The 22167-nt window shown below is 32.1% G+C and overlaps 1 protein-coding gene across 3 annotated transcripts; it reads right to left on the bottom strand.

Annotated features, from left to right (window-relative positions):
* Positions 1-3243: 3243 nt before the first annotated feature.
* LOC114285901 (ABC transporter C family member 4) lies at positions 3244-17942 on the bottom strand. Of its 3 annotated transcripts, none has more exons than XM_082897511.1 (12): positions 17658-17942; positions 9045-11227; positions 8620-8940; positions 7619-7705; positions 6882-7511; positions 6601-6765; positions 5909-6203; positions 5571-5785; positions 4892-5197; positions 4636-4699; positions 4281-4520; positions 3244-3595 (listed from the first exon to the last, which is right to left on the bottom strand). In XM_082897511.1, exons 2-12 carry the CDS (start codon positions 11148-11150, stop codon positions 3495-3497), a joined length of 4530 nt encoding a protein of 1509 aa, XP_082753637.1. In that variant the 5' UTR covers positions 11151-11227; positions 17658-17942; the 3' UTR covers positions 3244-3494. The 3 variants fall into 3 exon arrangements, with proteins under 3 accessions (XP_082753637.1, XP_082753638.1, XP_082753639.1); XM_082897512.1 differs by having other exon boundaries at positions 9045-11230; positions 17660-17839; XM_082897513.1 differs by lacking the exon at positions 7619-7705.
* Positions 17943-22167: the final 4225 nt, after the last annotated feature.

Genomic DNA, 22167 nt, shown 5'->3' with positions numbered 1-22167 from the left:
CAACTATCAATTACTAATGTTTTAGTCATTGTCCATGGTTGGTTTAGTGTATTTCTACTGGGCTGTGGCTCACCCTATATGGGAATATCATTTTCAGGTGCAGAAAGCATGCCACCTCCAAGGACATAGCTGGGAGGCTAGTGGCGGGCATAGTTTTGTCGTTTTACTTTTGATGTATTACATGTAATTTCAAGCCAAGGGCTTAATGTGTAAACGAGTTAGAACTCTTGTTGTAACCAAGTGTTAACTTGGAAAGCTGTAAGCCCGTAGGGCATTTTGTTATGAGATTAACATGTAATACTTATGTAATGGAATTCTAAAAAATGAAAGGAATGCGGTTAGTTTAAATGTAAATGCATGTCTTATCTGATGGGTTTATTGTTGTTATTTTGAGGGCGTTACATAATCAGTTTCTTTGATTCAGTTCCCAATCACACCCTCTGGTCTGCTTGGAGTTTTGGAGTATTTCAAACAATTTTATGGCAACCCTTCTATTTACAGCCATGAAGACGGTCTCTCTCTCTCTCTCTCTCTCTCTCTCTCCCCCCTAATTGTTGAAACTCCTAAAACTTGTTTTTGACAGGTCAGCAAACACAATGGAATTCAACATTACATGACAGTGCAAGAGTGAAATATTTGCATGGTTTCATTGGGAGTTTGCTTGATGCTGTGAGGTATCTGTCTAAACCTTCTTTTGTTTTTATTATTTTATAAACAAAAGTCAATTGTTAGTTGTTAGATTAACCTCTTGGATAAAATATGTAGCATCCGACTCACCTTTTTCTTTGCTAAACCAATGGCTTTTGGCTTATTGGAAACTTTATGAATGGAACAATAAATGAAGAAAACCTAAACGGATAAATAAGAATGTTGAAGACTATGAAAACTATAGTGGTAAAAGAGAAGGGTATATTTGGATGTTGCATTACCAATTGATAGTAAATTGGTGGTAACAATTGATAGGGGAGTTGGTGTAAATAACCCTTTAAATAATATTGGGTTTCATTTCATTGATATGGTTATTTTGTACTGTTGTTTGTTTTCTTCTTTTAATTTGACAATATGGAAGGAATGGATCAAATGCAAGGGGGTATTTCACATGGTCTTTCTTGGATGTGTATGAGTTATTGGGTGGGTATGGATCATGCTTTGGCTTCTACTATGTAGATTTGGATGACAAAGATTTGAAAAGATACCCTAAACTCTCTGCACATTGGTTCTCCAATTTTTTGAAGGGAAAGAGCTCAATTGAAGTTGAAAACATCTCTGCTCTTTCTCATCAATCTCACTTTTCTCAGTATGTTCTGCTTTGCATCACTCTATGTACGTTTGTTCTTTACTCAACACAATGTTGCTAGTGTGTAATGGACACTTGTGGTAGTGTTCATTGGGTTCTACTCCTATGGAGAAGAGTTTGATATCCTTTATGATAGCTTTCCCTATTATGAGAGTTGTATGTAGCAATTAGTGGTTGGGCTTGGGCTTGGGCTTGGTGATTGATTGTTAAGTTTTGTGATTGTTGACTTTCTAGTTATTGTTGGACTAGTGGTCTATTTGATATAATATTTCTTATTGATTCACAATAAATAAATAAACGGACACTTGTTATCATACTTTGTTTATGATGATTGTCAGATATTCAAAATTATTAGATTTGTTTTGTCATTTATTCATCATTAAACATTAACATCTTTTTAGGGTAAATTATATTTTCAATCCCTATAGTTTTACTTAAATTTTACTTCGATCCTTATAGTTTTAAATTGGATAATTTAGTTTATACTTTGAGGTTAGTTTTCAATTTGGTTCTTTCGTTAGAACTAAAAGTCAAAATTAACAATTCTGTGACACTTGTCAGTTTTTCAAGGTATACACATAAAAAAACAATGAAAATTCTAACGGAAAGATCAAATTAAAATTGAATTTAAAGTGTACGAATCAACTATTCAAATTGAAACAATAAGGAACAAAGTGAAATTTAAATCAAATTATAAAGATGAAAAGTGTAATTTGCTCTTCTTTTTATCTCATTGTTGAGTTACAAATGTCTATATTGTACATATATAAGAGTGAAAGAAACAGAACAAAAAACTCCAAATTATTGGTCCGGTTATAAATGAGTTGAGTAAAACCGAGTATTGATTTGTTAAGTTTGACTTATTTAACTTAATAAGTTTTAAAATATGGTTTAAGTTTGTCTTTTTTACATTATGAGTTTGTCTCAAATGAGATTGAGTTGATAATGAGTCTAGCTGGAGTAATTTACTTTTTTATAATAATGCATATAAATTTATCGAACCAAATAGTAATTTGATCAATCTTGATTTAGAAAATTAAAAGAGCATTAAACTGTGTCTAAGTTTGACTTGTTTAGTTAACAAATTGATCTTGAGCAAGTTTGTAAGGAGCTGAGTTCAAGTAATTTGATTTGTTTTGTAAAGCCAGTCTCGAACGAGCTTTTAACAAGCTGAGCTTAAGTACTTTGATTTATTTTACCACCCTAATTACTAAAATTTTTGTTGAATCTCTGCACAAGATTGTAATAGCTCATTTTTTTTGTTTTTTGGGGAAAAATATCAAATAAGTCATTTTCTTTTTAATTTATGAAATTTCAATTGAATCCTATTAATTTTGCGTTGATTGGACCGATCGATGTGTTAAGATAACTTGAATAGAAATTTCATGAGAAATGTTATACTTTTTAGGAATTTTCCCCTTTTTATTTTATTTTTTGATTCAGGGAGGGGGAGAGGAAGAAGGGATTGACCCCAAATCTAATGAGTTGGTTGATCCCAAGGTTTGGTGCTTTTCCACTGCACGAGTACATGTGCTCGTGCACTCTCTCTTCTTGCCTTTTTTGTGTGCCAGTTCAACATAGTTGAACTAGTACTAGACTCATTGAAGGTGGTCGTCAAAGATGAAGGATCAAAAGGAGTTGTTGGTGGTAGTGGCTAGAAGGTGGTATATGGTGATAGTGATGAGCAATGGGTGGTGATCGGAGAGGGTGAGGGAGGAAGAAAGAAATGAAAACTTATTTTCAAACTAAACCAAACCAATAACTATTTTCAAAATAGACATCAAACCAAATCAGACCTAAAAGACTAGGTAAAAAAGAGCTTGTGGCAAACTATTACCAATTGCTTTTTACTAATAGAAAGCATTCCAGGACAGTATAGTAAAACTATCTCATTCAAAATTCTCAAACCGTTTGCTCCAAAGGGAGGGGGGGGAGGAATTTAAAAATTAATGCACGAAACAAGTTTTGATTTCATTAAATATTGACAATGGTTGGTATTATATAGCATCACTTACTGCCAGCATGTAAGCTGATTAAATGGGATGTCTATACCATCTTCCATGAAGAATACCTTATATCGTCACTACAGTGCATGAAATTTAATACAAGCAATCTGACTCGTTCTGAGGAAGATTTCCAAAATTGGCAGTAGTGAAATCGAGAGAGGCAATTTTGGGAAAAACCAATATGGTTGATCTCATATTCCAGATGAGCGGTTAGCGTACTCCTGAACCAGTGCCCCGAATAGTGAAGGCCTCGCTAGCAAGTGAGATGGTTTGTCAAACTCTTTTGCCCAACCTGTTAAAGAGTGAAATAGGACATCAGCTATGAAACTCATGTATAAAAACAAAAATAAATAAATAAGCCAAAACATAGAGAATATGGAGCTTAAATGCAAAACAAAGAAGTCTCACGAGAATATAAGGTTTCAAAGCTTTTGACCAAAATGACAGAAAAGCACATGGCCATATAAGATCACAAGAGTTACGTGATTCCCTCCAAAACTAAGGCTACATCCACAGTCATTGTGACTTCACTATGATCAGAAAAATTACAACAGAGTCGAGGAAATAGCTGCCTCCCTCCCCTCAACTATATATACATAGAATTAGGACAACAAGTGCAAGATTTACGCGGTTCACTCCAAAAACTAGGGCTACGTCCAGTCACTCGAGTTTCATTATAATAAAGAAGTTTACAAGAGAGACAGAGAGAGAATTAGGGCAATAGGTCATTAGTGCGATATTACCAAAAATGCCCTTATTCAAAATTTGTGGTTGCCGAGTGATTGGTGTCTAATACTTATCAAGATCCAATGTATCCAATTAAAAAAGTCGGGGAACGTTGCTCATAGAGCACAAACTAGTAATGAGGTCACAAACACTGAGAACATCCACTTTGTCTTGCTAAGTCACCGATAATTTGCAATCCAAAACTTTTTCATTTGAAGGATGGGGAAAGAGTTAGGTAAAGAAACACTAACCTGCATCTATAACTAAAACCCTGTCACAGTCCATGACTGTTGGTATTCTGTGAGCAATGCTGATGATTGTACGGGCTGCAAAATCCTCTCGGATGATCTTCTGAATTACAGCATCAGTTTGTGAATCAACAGAAGCTGTTGCCTCATCCATAAACAAAAGCCGGCTGTGCTTTAGCATTACCCTTCCCAAGCAGAGAAGTTGCCTCTGCCCCACACTCCAATTGTCTCCGTTATCAACAACTGAGAAATTTCCAAAAAGACATAAAATGTTTACCTTCATTCACTAAATGGGAAACACCAAGTCAAGCAAGTTTTGGTGCAGCCTAGTGAAGAAGCGATGAAGTATGAATATTACCTGAAGAATCAAGTTTACCAGGCTTTGCAGCAACCACATCTTTAAGTTGACAACGGTCAAGGCTCTATAAAAATTGTTTTTTCATATCAGTGAAATCACAAGAAAAGCTCAAATTGTGTATGCTTTGGTATTGAATTATGAACCACGAAAATGAAACACAACAGAAGAAGTGATGTTCATGATGCAAACTTTATTCTTTTCCGACCTTCAAAAGCCAAAACTGGTTTATTTTAGGAAATAAGAATGGAAAATGTACCTTCCATATCTCTTCATCTGAATACAGCCCAATTGGATCAATGTTGCTTCTGACAGTTCCTTCAAAAAGGACAGGCTCTTGAGGAATGATCCCAAAGCGAGACCTAAGATCATGAAGCCCTAGCATGGAAATGTCAATGCCATCAATGATTATTCTCCCTCCTGAAGGTTCAACCAGCCTAAAGAAAACCTGGATCAGAGTCGATTTTCCACTCCCTGTTCGACCAACTACACCCATCTTCTCTCCTCCTTGAATATTGAGAGTAATACCTTTAAGAACCAGAGGGGTATTTGGACGATACCTAACCTGTTCACCAAGTGTTCAAGTATGTCTTATCAGAAAGGGTTCCAAAAAATATTAGAACAGAATATTATTGTAGTTCAAGTCATGCTAATAAAGATCCAAAGTTCATTGACGACACACTTGGACATTTTATTTTTAAAAATTCTATTAATTTATAAATCAAGGCAAAGTGGTCTGTCTAAATTTCAGATCATATCATGTAGACATCATAAAGCCTAGTTATCTTGTGAAATTTTTCTCTATTTTTGTGTTGCCTGACACCATGCACGCCTTACCGGAACAATTTAGACACAATATTTGTTATCAAGAATAAATGACTTCAAAAGTAGAAAACAATGTTACAAATTTGAAACAAAATGGGTTTAAGGCAAGTTACCTGCAAATCTTCGAGGTCAACATTGCCGTGGGTAGGCCAATTAGCAGAGGGCAGACAATCTTTTTTTTCCCATTCAGCTTCTGATGGAATATTTGTGAACTGTTTTACCCTCTCAACAGAAACCATTCTATTTTCCACAAAGCAGCTCATATATACAGCCCAAAATAACACGCCATTGAGGGACAAACCATACGAGAGAGTTAATCCAACGTTCTCTGGGCAATACAGTACGTGTCAGTTTCCCACATTTGAGAACCAAGTAACCGTGTAAAAAAGGGGGGAAAACAAAGAAACAACTCATTAACATCACATATGATCCAATTGTTGTAGAGGACTACCTGGCCTAATGATACTGCTAGGCAACAAGATCAAAAACAATGCAGAAATGCAGAGGACGCAGCTTCCAATGAGTTCCAAACGGAAGCCCAACCACTCGTTGGACCCATTATTGTGAAAATCCATACGTAAATTTGCGTTCACCCTGTTGACATTATCCCGGCAAAATATTTCCTGCTTCCTAAAACAGCGAATTGTCATAACACCAGAAATGCTTTCTGAGAAGTGATGAATGACAGGCGCTTTGGTAATGGAATCAAGTCGAGTTAATTCACGAGATGTTGCAAGGTAGTATCTCTGAAACCAGAAGAAACAGGAATGGGTACAATAAATTCATCTGTAGTTTCATTGCTCATATACATATTTATTAGCTTTTGCTTTTATTCCTGTTAAAACAACAAATATGATTGTTGTGAATCTGCGAGCCATTTTAGGGATCTATTGGAAGTCCACCATGCCAATGTTCAAGATTTCAAATTTGAAGATACCTCCAAGAACTTTCACAATTTGTTCCCACCATGGAACCAATTTCATTTTCTCCGATAGAAAATTTCAGTGCTTAACTAATTTTCCTTAACATATTTTGGAAATAGCTATATTTTCAGTACATGACAAATCATTGAACATTAATTGCTAGTTGTAAAAGAGAGATTATATTGCCAAAAATACAGTGACGTTAAATAAATGCCCATACCCGGAACCAGAAATTCAGCCAAGCAAGTGGAAATAAAAGGAATATTGTTGGCCAAGCATACTGACATGTGATGATGATGATGCCGATCACTGTGATGTACATGGTAACAGTCATGCTTAAAAAGAAGGGAAGAAAGAGGTCAATGTTGGTCTGATCAGTCGAGGCCTACACGATGAAAGATAATACAGTCAATACCCAACAAGAAATAAACCTTTCTATAGTCTAAAACAAATCTAGATGCAAATTTCAGAATATATTCAATTTGGTGTCAGAATTTTTACCCGACTTAAGATTCTTCCAGAAGGCGTAGTGTCAAAGAATGACATAGGAGCATGCAGTATGCTGTACAGAATTTGACTGAAGAATATTTGGGCAGTCTTAAGCCCAAGGAGTGTGACAAAAAAGGCTCTTATCATTATCAACACAATTGAAACTGCTGCAATAATTGCATACACACTAATGAATTGAGATGGGTTGAACGACATAGCACGGTCTTCTGAAGTTTCATATGCCAACCAATAATCACTCGCCATTAGAGAACATTGCCACAATAATGAGACTAGCAACACCGTTACTACACCCCACCAGCCAAAGGCCTCGGTGCAATACTGTTTGTAAACATTTAGGCTGACTTTTCCAGTTTCTCGCTCCTCTTCCTTAATAAGCTTAGAAGTACCCCTATCAGAATTGGATTGTTCTACAGATTTGTCGTCACCATTTGCTTCCCCATGGTTAGAAGATGCTCGGGAAACTTTCGGTGGTTTGGGGGAGTTCTCATTGGGCATGGTAGTTCCCGCTTCTACTAGTTCCATGGAGGTTTCATGAGCAGATACTAGAGCTTGGAAATCCACGCCAGATTGCAGAATATCATTGTACTTTCCAGATTGAACAACTACCCCATCTCGCATGACCTGGTTTAGAAGAAGAAAAAAAAGAGGTCAATATTTCAGGCAAAAATAAAAATAAAAATAAAAATAAAGAAATTTGTGTCGAGATTTGAATAATGAATCATGCTTACCAAGATAAGATCAATATTATGCAAGAAGTCAACTTGGTGAGTTACGAGTAGAATGGTCTTATCTTTGAGGACTCCCCTCACACATTCCTGCCAGACAGGCATGAAGAAAATTTTAAGCTAAGTTTCATCACATGAAAAGTAAACTGTTTTGACATGGTTCAAAATTTCTAATTAACTTCACCAACAATAACTGAAAATCATATGTTTCTCAGTTTGTTTAACAGCATTGTGAGAGAAGTAACGGAATTAAACGAGGGAAAATGATTTTTTCCCCGAATTTTGTCCCCCCTAATCCCCCGAATGCCCAAAACGACGTCGTTTTGGGCATTTTTTTTTTTTTTTTTCCTTCTTCTTCTTCTTCTTCTTCTTCATGCAGGTGCAGGTCTGAGACAGAGGGAGAGGGAGAGGGAGAGAAGAGAGGCCGATCGTCGCAGCACTCCAGTCCAGTCCGATCGGCGGCCGATCGTTGCAGCTTGTCGACCGATCATCTCCGCCCCGCCTCCGCCTCCGCCCCCTGCCCAGCCCGATTGATGTTGGCCCCTCCAGTCCAATCCTTCTTCTTCTTCTTCTTCCTTCTCTTCTTCTTCCTTCCTTTTTTGAATTCGGGGGATTCGGGGGGGGGGGGGGTTTCGAGCTCCCTAGCACGACTGTTAAACGAGATACTTAATCAAAATCTAACAGAATTGTTTGCACAAAAAGCACAAAGCGTGTAAAAGTATTGACAAGTGGCAACATTTAATGCATCCAAAATTTACCACACATCAAGGGATTGTTTTTTAAAATGAAACAAAGTGGCATTTAGCCTTAGATTTCATTGTTTTCAAGCAAAATTGTAAGTATTCAGGCTCCTCATGTTAAGAACCAAATTTTGGCAGGACTTCACTTTCAATGATGAACCTATCTCCACAATTTCATATGTATAGAAATGAATAGTGTCATATCAATGAAATGCATAAACTAGCGGGGGAAATTCTAATAAATACAGTAAACATTATTGTCACCTTGAATATTTCAGACCCAGTGTGAGCATCTACAGCACTGAATACATCATCAAGAAGATATATATCACAATCCTGATAAACAGCTCTAGCAAGTTGTATCCGCTGCTTCTGACCGCCACTGAGGTTGATGCCACGCTCTCCAATTTCAGTCTGATCTCCAAACTCCATCATTTCCAAGTCTTTCTCCAAGCAGCAGACCCTAATAACTTCACTATACCTCTCCTTATTCATTGGTGAACAAAACAGGATGTTATCTTGAATGGTCCCATTTTGAATCCATGATGTCTGCGCAACATAGGCAGTGGTGCCACAAACCCTAGCCTGTTAAAGAGTAAAATCAGATATGCTTGTTAAATTATAAAATTAACCAATCAGTACAAAGCAATTAAAGAAAAAATACCCTAAAAAAACATGAAAATTCAGACCTTCCCGGATATTTTGTGCATCTCGCCAAGAATTGCAGCCAGGAGAGAAGACTTCCCTGATCCAACGGTCCCAACAATAGCTGCAAGCTCCCCTTTTTTGATCTCCAAATTTAAATTTTTTACAATTCGTTCCCCCCCTTCGTCATCCCAGCTAAAAGCTCCGTCTTTCACCTCCACTGCAATCCCACCCTCACAAGCTTCCTCTCTCTCCACCGACTCATCAACCAGCTCCTTACTTATCATGTACTTGTCCAACCTCGCCAGAGAGATCATTGCTTGAGATATTGAGATCATAGACTGCGGGAAAGTCCTGATTGGTTCCTGGAGAATCTTAAATAGTGTTGTTGCAGTGAAAACAGTCCCTGCATCGAGTGGAACCCCCAACAAAATTGCAGTACCAAAGGTAAGAGTGGATATAAGTACCGGTGTACTCCATAAAACGATGATATTGCCAGATATTGAGTACATGAACTTGGTTAGCCACCCAAATTCTGATTCGCGAAAAGATTGAATTCGTTTGTTGAAGTGCTCTTCCCATGCCTGGAACTTAATTACGCGCATGTAATTAAGCATCTCATTTGTCGCCTTCATTCTAGAGTCCCGGTTTTTCATCACATTGTGTTGGAACCGGTTGTTCCTTCGAGTGCCCATCAAAACGAACAACATAACCACTACAAGCCCAACTAGAGCTGTAATTGTCGAGGTACCAAGGCAGCGAGACAGAAGTATTAAGGCGACAGAAACTTGCAGTGGCATAAGCCATACAGCATGTAGCTGCAGCATCATATCAGAGAGCTGCTGAGCATCTACAGCCATGTAATTCACAATTTGTCCAACCCCATGAGCCTGTCTAGCCGAACACGACATCCTCATGCCCTTTTTGTACAAAGAAGTAATAAGGGCAGATCGAATGAGCATTCCAAGCTTTTGAGAATTGAAGTTGAATTGGTGAGAGGTCAAAACTTCCACAAATTTAGCAATGAGGAGAGTGAGAACAAGGTAGTATCCTTCATAGGGGGAGCTCCCCTTCCCCGAGGTGAAATCAACAAAACCCTGAATAAGAACAGGCCCAACATACATGACACAAAGACGCACAATTGCAAGGAAGGCAGTGAAAGCGATTTCCCTCCAGAAGCACCGAAGCAGTGTGGTTCGAACAGGGTGCTTCGATTTTTCATGAGGCTTCGGCCAGTTCAATTCGAAGAGTGCAGACATTCTTTCAGCTCTATGTTCTGGCGAAAGGGCCGGGATATCATCAGACTTGAGAGGAGATTTATAGCCTTTACTCAGTAAGGGATTCATCCATAGCCAAAAAGCTTTGGAAATGATAGAAGACTTAGCAAAGCCACTCACATTGCATCCATTCAATAGGCGTTCATATAATTCAGGTTCTACATCCATAACTGAATCGGATTCACTCCTCACAGTAATCCCGGTTGATCCTTTTATGGCAACCATAAGGAGTACAATCGATAACAGAAAAGAAATGAATGAAATTATATCATCCAGTCTCAAAACAAAATCAAGTTCTTCTATGGAGATTACACGAATGACCCCGGAAACACTGAACAGAGAAATGATGATGAAATTTGCAACCCAATAAATTCGAAGCGGCAAAGGATGAGAAACAGCTTGGAATCTCCTCTCATGGACAATCAATATTGTAATTGTTACATGAGTTATTGCTTGAATCAACCAAAACAGTCCATCAACTAGCTTATCTTCCAACTGGGTATTTCTAACAAATGCCAGAATGCACAAAATTGTGTATGCCAATGCTAATAGAACTGTTACAATCAGAGACAGTTTAAACCACAGACTAGTTTGAAGAACAACAGCTCTGCCATTTCTGATGAGAGGCTTGTTTATGTCAGAACCGGCGTGGCGGCCACAGGAGGCAAATTTAGAATAGAGTTTTTGAATTGAAAACACAATAAGTGCTAGCAAAAACAGTATATCAATAGAAGATAGAAGAGCTCTTTGAGGGCATGGTGAAAGGAAGATGAACCTCAGCCATTGAAAGATGGTTGAAAGAGCTGTGTCCTCTGAGGATTGTGCCACAGAGCTTGAGCATGAAAAGGATGTGATCCAAGAGGAAGAAGACATGTTCACAAATTTTGTGTCAAACCATACAAATCTACTTTCTATGCTTCACTCTCACAAATCTCCATTCCCTTAATGCTCTGTGAAGGGGAAAAAATAATAAAGAAATATATTAAATATAATTCCATGAAAACTGCAAAATTGTAACAGACTTCCAATCCAATATGATGCTATCAGAATTATCAATACATTTTTTCTTTCAATTTTTTCCATCAAATAAAGTGTGTACTAAAGATTTAAAACTATTTTCCATCTAAGAACCATTTAAAATACAATTGATAAACATAGAAAACTATTCAAATTTATTTTGCTTTTCAATGGCAGTACATGCATCAATTAATATAACAATTAGTATATCATCATATGTTATGATATTGTCACTTTAAAATTATAGATCTCATCCATTATACAAATTACAAAGTCTCAAAACTTATAAAATTATGCAACATCAATTGTTTGCCTTTTTATTCTTTTATTAACCATGTAAAATATAATTCATCATAAACCAGAAAAGCAATGAAATAAAAAATTTTTAAAAATTAAAAATAAAAACAAAAAATTAAAAAATATATTATAAATTATTATATCACTCTCTCTATTTATATATATATATATATTATTTTTTTTTGTAAAATGTCAAAATTCCCAAACGAGCCATAGGATGACCAAAAAAAAACACAAAACAGAATCAAACAATATACCCTGCTGTTTAATAGACCCTGCTACACATACTTGCATGTAATCCTTGTAAGGAAAAAATAAAAAGAGAAGGCACAATTAACAGAGTTGTGTACTTTGCTAGTGCCTATCTGATAAATACAAAAACACTGCAACACGAAAATGGCTAGGTATTCTACATTAAAAGACGTTTCATCAGAAAAGGCTGACCCACACATCTATCAAATTGATTTGCAGCTTTCTTGCTATCAAGTGATACGGTAAAAGCCAAAAACGATTTTATTATTTACCAAAAAAAAAAAAACGATTTTGGGTTCGTTTGGTTTGTATTTCTGAAAAAAATTTGGAAAATTTTCTCTATAAATAAGTTTTTAAAAGTAATCAAACCAAACAAATTTTTCCAAAAAAATTTCTCAAAACTTGTAAACCAAACAAGTTTTCCAAACAAATCTCTCTCTCACACACATCAAATCAATCACTTTTTCCAAAACTCTCTCTCAAAATAATTTTCCAAAACATCTTTTGAAAAAAACCAAACCAAACAATTTTTCGTACTTTTTATCTCTAAAACACATCTCTCAAACACAAACCAAACATACCCTTTATCTTTTCTTTATTTTTTGTAACTTTTTTTTCCCGTTTAGATTGAATGATTTGAAGAGAAAAAAAAAATGAGAGATATATATTTTTTTTACTTGTTTAGATAACTTAAGCAGAGAGAAATTGAGAAAAACTCATTTCTCTTATAAGCCTCATATTCAATCTTCCCAAAAGTGGAGAGATTGGGAGAAAAAAAAAATCACTATTTTCATACTACTAATTTTGTCCCTATAAAAATAAAAGAAATAAAATGATTGAAAATATAAAAAGGTTATTTTGAAAATATAACATAAAATAATTTCTTTTCTTCTCTCTTAATGAAATCTAACCAAACAAGAATGAGAGAAATCACAATCATTTATTTTCTTTTATTTCTTCCTTATCTAAACAAAAATGAGAGAAATCGCAATCATTTCTTTTCTTTTTTTTTCTCTTATAACTTAATTAATCTTTTATTTTCTTTTCCCTCTTGGGTTCCAAGAATCATCCCAAAAACATACTAATTTTTTTATTTTATTGGGTAAATTACATTTACCTCCCCTGAGGTTTCTAACAAATACAGAGACCACCCTTGTGGTTTGAATAATTACAATAACCTCCCCTACTTTACCTGACAATATCAAGATTCCCCCAAGCCGTCAATTTTGTACAAACGACGTTACTTACCTATACAAAATGACCATATTACCCTTTAAATTAAGTGTGAAAAGACGAAAAAACCCTACAAAATATCCATTTTTACTTTTTGAAACCAGAGTCACCACCCATTAACTTCTGTTTCTTTATTCTCTCACTTTCTTCTCTCTCTCATTCTCTCCCAACCCAACCCAACAGTGCCTATTTTCTTGGTATCTCCGATTCCAACAAGGAGACCATTGACGACGAGATCTTCCTTCTCTATTTTCCTAACAATGAAATCAAACCCTACTCTCTCTCTCTCTCTCCTTTCCTTCCAACCCAACAGTGCCTCTTCTCTCTCTTAACTCCCTTTTCAATCCTATCACAACCACCATTCTCCTCCACTACTACTACCTCCCTCGCCACTATCCACCACCGGCAAAAGCGGCGACGACGAGTGGAACAAAGCTTGAGAGTCCGTCTGGCTCCCCGAAGACCTCTCCAGCAACAACTGACTCCTATGGGAGACCGACATCAACTTCTCCGACGATGACAACCCTTCCGCCGCCACTCCTCTCCTCCAACATCGACGCCGAAACGAAGGTCTTCGTCGAGGACACACCACCGCCTCCCTCTATTTCTCCCTCTGCCAACAAGTTTTCCTCAACTCCCTCTCCTCTACCGTCCATCGCTTACTTTTCTTCTCCTCCTCCTCTTCTTCTTCTAAAATCCTAACCCTAGATCTATAGTTTTTAGAGAGATGGTAGGCAGTGATTGCAGCAATGTTGGGTTGCAATCTGGGTTTATGGCGGTTGGTTACAATCTAGGTCGCGATCGGGAGAAGAATGAGAGGAAGAGAAAGAAGATGAGGAGAGAAGGAAGACGAATGGCTAGAGAAAGAAATGGGAAGAAAGAGAGGAGAAGGCTGGAAGGGGTGGTGGATTCAAAGAGATCCAATTGTTGCACTATAATCCAGTACGTTATTTTCTTTGGCTGATAATGGCTATGGTTTGATTTTGATCTCTATTGTGTTTGATTTTGCACTGATTTTTTTGGGGAGGTGGTGTTGGTGGTGTCTATCCAACTTCTCAACTGAGTAATTGTGGATTAAGGCTTTTTTGGGGGTTGCAGAACTGGTAGAGCTGGGTTTGTAGGGCTTTTGAACTGGGTTTGTGGGGCTTTTGTTCCTCTATGTCTTCTTCATCTCGTATGACCTCGTTTACGGAAGATAGGGTTTGGATTGGGTTTTGTGGAAAATTCTTTAATAGGCATTTTAGTGCATTATGGGCATTATGGGTATTTTAGTGCTTACATTAGATGACATCAGCAAGGTCTGTTAGGTATATAAACGGCTGTCAAAATTTGGGGGAATCTTGATATTTTCAGGTAAAGTAGGAGAGGTTATTGTAATTATTCAAACCACAGGGGTGGTCCCTGTATTTGTCAGAAACCTCAGGGGAGGTAAATGTAATTTACCCTATTTTATTTTTTAGTCAAAAAGTTATTAAAATAAATTATTCCCAAACAAGACCTTATTACAAAAATAATTAACTATTTTTTTACTTTTTTTATATTTTTTCGTAAAAAACTAAAAACTCAATTTTTTTTTTTTTTTTGAATTACATGATATGAAAAGATGATTTAAAAAAAAAAAACTGATAATAAAAAGAAGTAAAACAATAATATAAAAGAAAAAAATAATATATTGTAAAGGAAACTAAGGACATCTCTAATTAAATTTAAAATCGAGTAAAAATAATTTAAAACAGTTTAACCCAAACTTATATCAAATTGAAATTACTCAAATGTATATTCAAATTAGAAGAGATTCAAATATTTACTCAAAAAATTAAGGGTAAATTAACCTCTCTTGAAATTTTTTAAAAAAAATATATATCTATAGATCTTATAATTTTGACATAATTATATTAATCTTTTTTTTAATATGGTTAAATAAATCGAAACTAATATTAATAGTGGATAGACACTAAAATAAATAAAGATAAATGTATAGGCCTCTCTTTGTGAATTAAAATTTAGAGAAAGTCAGTACAAATTTTCAAGAGTAATCAAACCAAACAAATTTAAAAATTGTTTGGTTTGTTTTTCAAAAAAAAATTTTGAAAAAAATTCTCTATAAACAAATTTTCAAAAGTAATCAAACCAAACAAATTTTTTCCAAAAGAAATCTCAAAATTTTGTTTAGTTACCTACTTTCCAAAATCACTGGGCTTGTTTGGTTTGTTTTTGGGAGAATTGTTTTTGAAAAAAAATTGAGAGAGTTGTTTTAGAAATTTTTTTGGTTTGTTTGATTGTATATTTTGAGAGATAGATTTTTTGTGAGAGTTTGGGATGATTTGATATTTTGAAAGAATTTAGTAGATGTGTGTGAGAGAAAAAGTGATTAAGAAGGAGATATGAGAGAGAAAAAGTGATTGATTGATGTGTAAGAGAGAGAAAGTGATTTTGAAAATTTTTTGAGAAAAATCTCAAACCAAACAATTTTTGAGAAATTTTTTTCTAAAACTCATCTCTCAAATTCAAACCAAACAAGCCCACTGTCTCTCTCATACTCATCGAATCAATCACTTTTTTTAAAATTCTCTTCCCAAAACAATTTTCCAAAACCATTTCTGAAAAAAAAGCAAACCAAACAAGTTTTCATACTTTTTATCTCAAAAACTACTCTACAAATACAAACCAAACACACCCAGTAAAAAGTTAACTTTTAACTTTTTACTAAATTTTTTGACTTTTTTGAAAATTGATTTGAGAAGTTGGTAAAAAATTATTTTTTTACTTTTTTGAGTTAATATTTGTTTATAGTGTCACATCACGCTAAAATACTAAAATACCCCACCTAACTTAGAAAATTTACTTTTTTAAAACAATTTTTTGAAAATGTAATATTAATATGGAGGGTAATTACGTAATTTCACAATTTATGTTTTTTATCGCTTCCCAAATGGTTGTTGTTTGCTTTTGTTGCTGCTATTGACTTTTCTTCTGTGCTGCAAAACGCAGCTTCGTACTTTCTTCCCAAATATGGCCACTATTGGGGTGTTTGTTTCAATTTTTTAAAGTTACTTTATGGCTTTTAGTTTTGAAAAAGTTATTTTGGACTGTTTGGTTAAATTTTTTTCAAATAACTTCTGATTCTAACAGCTTATTTTAACTCAAAAAAATTGATTCTGAGAAGCTGTTCACCCCTTACTTCTGATTATCAGCTTCTGCTGTAGACATATTAATTTGTGGTTATACTCTTAGATTTTTTTTATTTTTTATTTTTTTAAAAATAGAAAAAGACCAAATGGACTATAGATTATTATTGTTATTTTTTATGAGAAATGTAGCCAAACAAAAAAATAAAAATTAATTGAAAAAACTATTTTACAGCTTATTTAATAAATACTACTCAGCAACTCAAATCTATAATCTGTTAAGCTATAATCTATAAGTTGTTTTAACTGCTACACCAAACGGGGTCATTATACCAAACGTGTGGAATTACTGTATTTTCTTCCACCCTTTTTTTTTTTAAAAAAAAGTTAATTTAATTTACCCAAAATTTAAAATACATTTTCGTGGCTCTCAAATTTACCATTATATCATGAGTGTAATTTTTACTTAAAATACAAATTTCTCCATTGGAGTGTTTCATCTAAAATAAATTTTATTTAAATTTAAGGAATTTTTTTTGGAAAAGGCTTGAGATGGTTTAGGAAACAATTAGCGTGTTCATGCAAACTGGGTTTCTTAAACATTGATAATTACAAAGTACAAGTCAACAATATTTTTTTCCTTAGCTTGATAATCAACTTTTCTAATTAATAAGCAGTAGGAAGAAAAGGGGCACCAAATAGTTTAGCACAAAGTATCATAATAAAATAAAACCCAATACCAGGAATTCTAAAGAAAACTAGTAAAAATTCTACACAACATATGAGATCCACACGTTAGTATTACGTAAAATTTTTGATAAATTTTTTTTTAGTCACTAGTCTTTTTGTAAAATAAATCATAAACAAGTTGTAACCCTTCAAACTAGAGATGAAATGACACAAATTAATAAATAAATAAATAAATTGAGTTTTTTAACTTTTTCATGAAGTTATTACAAAATTTATTTCTCACGGACAAGTTTGTTTTTTTAAATCCAAGTTATATGTAAAAGTCAATGCACGGTTTCAGGCTTCAGCTTGAGAAAATTATTTTAAAATAACATGAATTTTTAGTGGAAAAAAATCGAAGAAAATTAGATATAAAAAATTTTTAAAATAAATAAATAAATAACTGGAGAGATAAAATTTGGCCGTGTTTGGTTTAGTTTTAAAATTTTGTTTGACATTTTTTTGGGGTAAAAAACTAAAAATTAGTTTGGTGAAAGAAATTTAAAAAATCAAAAAATCACTTATAATTATTATATGATTTTATCTTTTGATAGAACATAAAAAAAAATTAAATATATTTTGATAATTATTTTTATCAAATTAATTTCTTTTTTTTATTCTGAAAAAAAAAATCTGAATGTCAAATAGACGAAGCTGCAAAGCCAGAAAGAAAGAGAAATGAGAGAGAGAGAGAGAGAGAGAGAGAGAGAGAGAGGAAACTGACCGGAGTGCGTGAAGAGTGAAGACGACGTAGAACACAGAGAAAGTAGAGTCCAATACTGGTTTCAAACATTCATCAGACTACTACACTAGTGGACCAAAATCAACCATCTTCACGAAGTTGTGGAGAGAGAGAGAGAGAGAGAGAGAGAGACGAGAGAGATGTATAATAAAATGTGTGAGGTTGGTTAATATTCAAAGTTCACGTTTAATAGTAGGGGGGAATAAATTTAGAGCAGATAAAAAAAATACAAAAATATGAAAGGTGTAAATAATTTTGTGATGAAGTATAATAAAAAGTTATGAAGATGCAAGTCTCATTTATACCCTGGTTAATATTCAAAGGGGTGTTTTGGGAAGTTACAAAAAATTAATTTTTTGATTTTTTTTTTGTGACTTTTTTAAAAAAACTTTGTAAAAAATCAAAAAAATTAACTTTTTACGAAATTTTCAAATTATCTCAAAGTTCACATTTAGTAGGGGTAGAAATAACTGTGGAGCAAATTAAAAAGAAATTACAAAAATATGAAGAGCGTAAATAATTTTGTGATGGAATATAATTAAAAAATTATGAAGATGTAAGTCTCGTTTATATCCTTTCATATTTGTTGTGTAATTTTTTTTATTATTTTGTTTTTTTTTCTGTCCAACGCGTAATAGAATCCATGGAAGAATCAAAAACAGTCTCCTGAGGGAGAGAGAGACTTTGACCGCTTGTAAATTATGAGCGCGTTTTCACGGCTCTGATTTTTTTGTGGAATATAAAAAATTGAAAAATGTTAGACGCTTTATCAAATATGTCACGTGGGGACGCGTGGATCTCGCATTTTTTGTGTGATTTATATATTTAATAAAATATTTAATATTTTTAATATTATTCTAAAAATTTATGGGTTGGCTTTTTGGCTTTTTTGGCTATTTTAGCCTGGGCTAAAAAGTTTGGTTTGGGAAGGGCTTTTTGGCTTTTTGGCTTTTTTGATTTTTTTTATGAGAGAAGAGTGTAATGATTATGGGTTGGATGTGATGTTTTGTTTGTTGTGGCTAAAATAGCCTGTTTTGTCTTTTGTGGCTATTTTAGCCCCAACCCAACTTGCCAAACACCAAATTATTTGCTTTTTTATATTATATATATATATATTATTTTGTTACAATTAAAAAATTAGTTTTTTTTTTACTTTTTTAATAATTTTTTTTAAAATTATGAAAGTGATTTTTGTTTGACAGAAAATGAATTATTATATAATATAAACAAAAATATTGTTAGATCTTTCCAGCTCAAAGTCTTAATGTAAATTTCTCAAATAATTAAATTTATGAATTATGAAAATACACAAGTCTTGAATGTATTGGATTTGATCAATATAATAATAATATATTTAAACATTTACGCTTAACTCTTGTGAAACATTTTATATGAAAATCAAGTCAAACTTTTTAATGTTTCAAAATTTCAAAATCATATTATTTATTGATCAATAGGGTAATATTCCCTAAAATCATAATGCTTTTTTAAAAAATAATTTATGAAATGATAAAATTTAATAATATTATATTATAATATTATGAACTTTTTAGTTATATTATTAGTTCTTTCTTATTTATTATTATTTTATTTTCATTTAATTTAAATATTTTTTTAATCAATATGGTGAGTATTTTAATTTTCTTTAATTATAATCATCGATTTCTAATTAGCACAAATCTAACTATAATTTCTATAATAGAAAGTATACATGTTTTGAAATTATCAATTTATTTTTTCATGATAAATTAAACTATAATTATTATTTGTCCAGTGTTTTACATTTGTCGTAAAATCTAAAATATATTTTTTACAAAATTAATAAATATTCCATATTTCATACATTAACATTTACACATCAAGTATAGTAAATTTTTTAAATTTTCTTCCAAAACTATATCTATATTTTTCTATCCATCTATATATTTGTACTATATATTTTACAAAAGAGATTTATTGTGAAGAGCCTTGTGAAAATTGCAATACTTCTAATTAAATTTGTAGTTTTTTAATTTTAAAATACTATTAACTAACTCATTAAACAAATAATTATAAAAGTAGTAATAATTCTAAATTTATATTTTCCAGAAGCAAAGATAAATAATCTCCGTCCTGATTTACCCAAATCTATTATCTCCCATAAAATTCAAAAGGAAATATTAAGAGATACCCAAAATACTAATTACCAATTTTCAAGTATTGATTTATCTACCTCATTTAATTTGAAGTCTATACTATTATATAAACAAAAACATCGTTAAATATTTGAGTTTTAAAGTGTCAATGTAATTTTTTTTTTCAATTTAAAAAATACAAAAATACACATGTCATGAAATTATTAGACATTTATTGGACATTTAATCTTACCTCCTTTAAAACATTGTTAATTTGAACAATATGGTAGTATTATAATTGATATTTTATCTTAAATGCTTTAAAACATTTTTTATATATAGCAGTTAAGTCAAATATTTTAACTTTTCAAAATTTCAAAAAAAAAACATTATTAGTCATTCATCAATATAATAATATTTTAAAATTTTCTTAACTCATAATCTTTTTAAAAATAATTTTAATTTTAAAATTTCTATATATTTATATTAAATTTAACCGGTATAGAGAGCTTGATTAAGATATAATTTTTTAAAAAAATTAGTTAGTATAATACCAAAAATATCTACCCACGTCTCAGATAAAATTTATAACGAGGTAGAGAGAAATTCAGTAAACATCAAATGAAAATTGAAAAAAAAATCAAGTTGAAATTTAAAAATTTAAAAATTCAAAAATAAAATAAGATAAATATAAAAAAAAATCTAAAAATAATAGAGGAACAAAATCTAAAAACCGTGCATAGCATGGGTATCATGCTAGTATAATATAAGCAAATATGTTAATGGTTTTTGTGACACAAAATCTCAATACTTATTTATCAAAATTTTTGAATTAAAAAAATATAAAAATACATATGTCAATAAACTATTGGCCATTTGTCATTTAATCAATATAGGCATAGTTTGGGAAGTTGGTTTTGGTGGGTTAGGGGCTAAAATAGCCACAAAAAACAAAATAGGCTATTTTAGCCACAAAAAACAAAACATCAAATCCAACATATAATCATTACACTCATCTCTCACAAAAAAGTCAAAAAAGTCAAAAAGTCCTTCCCAAACCAAGCTTTTTAGCCCCAGGCTAAAAAAGTCAAAAAATCAAAAAGCCAACCCACTTCCCAAACGGAGGCATAGTAATGTATTTAACATTTAAACTTAACTCTTTTGAAACATTTGCCTTGTTTGGCAAATGTTTTTTTTTTTTCTTTTTAGACTAAAATTCATAAAAAGACAAAATAGACTAAAATAACTAATAAGAAAAAATGTCACATCAAATTCATAATCATTTCACTTTTTCTCTCACAAATATTATATCCAACTATAAAAAAAAAAAATCCAAACATCTTTCTATACATAAATATTTTAGCCTACTAAAATAGTTAAAAATTAAAATAGTCTATTGAAATAACCAACTTCCCAAACGAGGTCTTTATATGGAAATCAAATCAAACCTTTTTATGTTTCAAAATATCAAAATTGGTGTCATTTATTGATCAATAAGATAATCTATTTCCTAAAATCATGATATTTTTCAAAAAATAAATTTTTTTAAGTTTATAATATGAAAGTACACATATTAAGTGGCAAAACGAATAAAAAAAAAATTCACTTTTTTAACATGTCCCACCATGTTTGGCAAATACAGGAAGAAAGCCAAAAAAAATTAAATTTTGACTAAAAATTTAAAAATTTTTATTAAAGATTATTATTTTTAAGTCCTAATTTAGAAGAATCTAAAAAGTAAAAATAAAAAATCTTAAAAATTTGAAAAAAAAAATCATTAAAGGCAAAAGGAAATTATAAAACCATCTAAACTTTTACAATATAAATATAAAAAATAAAAATAAAAACATTTTTCAAGTGTATTATATATTTTTTAGCAACAATTTTAGTATAAAATTTGTATAAAAATAAATCACTTGAAAAACATTTGTCAAATTAACTCTTAAAATAGTCGAAGAAATGAGATTATACATAACATCGAGTAAGAGACACTTTTTTAAACCAGAAACTAAAACTATGTTTGTTTTTGGTTTTTCAAAAATACTTGTCAGAAAATTATATTTTTTTATTTTTGGTATTTTTTTATTTTTAATGAATTTTTTTAATATTTTAAATATTTTTTTTAATTTTTAGACACACAACATAAATACACATAAAAAGTATAATTTTTATAAAAAAAATATTTTAAAAATTCACTAAATACCAAAAATAAAAAAAATATATATATGATAATTTAGTATATTTTTCGTAGTTTTATGTATTTATTAATTTTTTAAAATATTTTTTTACAATTTTTTTACTTTTTAGATACATCTTAGTAAAGTGTATCTAAAAAAGTTTAAAAAAAAAAACTTAAAATTTAAAAAATATTCACTAAA

The sequence above is a fragment of the Camellia sinensis genome, chromosome 12 (genome assembly GCF_055761805.1).
Source record: "Camellia sinensis isolate YWXY chromosome 12, ASM5576180v1, whole genome shotgun sequence".
Lineage (NCBI taxonomy): Eukaryota > Viridiplantae > Streptophyta > Magnoliopsida > Ericales > Theaceae > Camellia > Camellia sinensis.
The sequence above is the reverse complement of the archived record's forward strand: the minus strand, read 5'-3'. Positions and strand labels throughout refer to the sequence as shown.

What these genes read in the sequence shown, in the direction of transcription:
- LOC114285901 (XM_082897511.1), bottom strand. Translation starts at nt 11,150, where the DNA reads ATGTCTTCTTCCTCTTGGATCACATCCTTTTCATGCTCAAGCTCTGTG. An exon ending in TGCACAAAATATCCGGGAAG is followed by an intron (nt 8,941 to 9,044) that starts GTCTGAATTTTC and finishes ACTCTTTAACAG; the next exon opens with GCTAGGGTTTGTGGCACCAC. An exon ending in TTGACCTCGAAGATTTGCAG is followed by an intron (nt 5,198 to 5,570) that starts GTAACTTGCCTT and finishes CTTGGTGAACAG; the next exon opens with GTTAGGTATCGTCCAAATAC.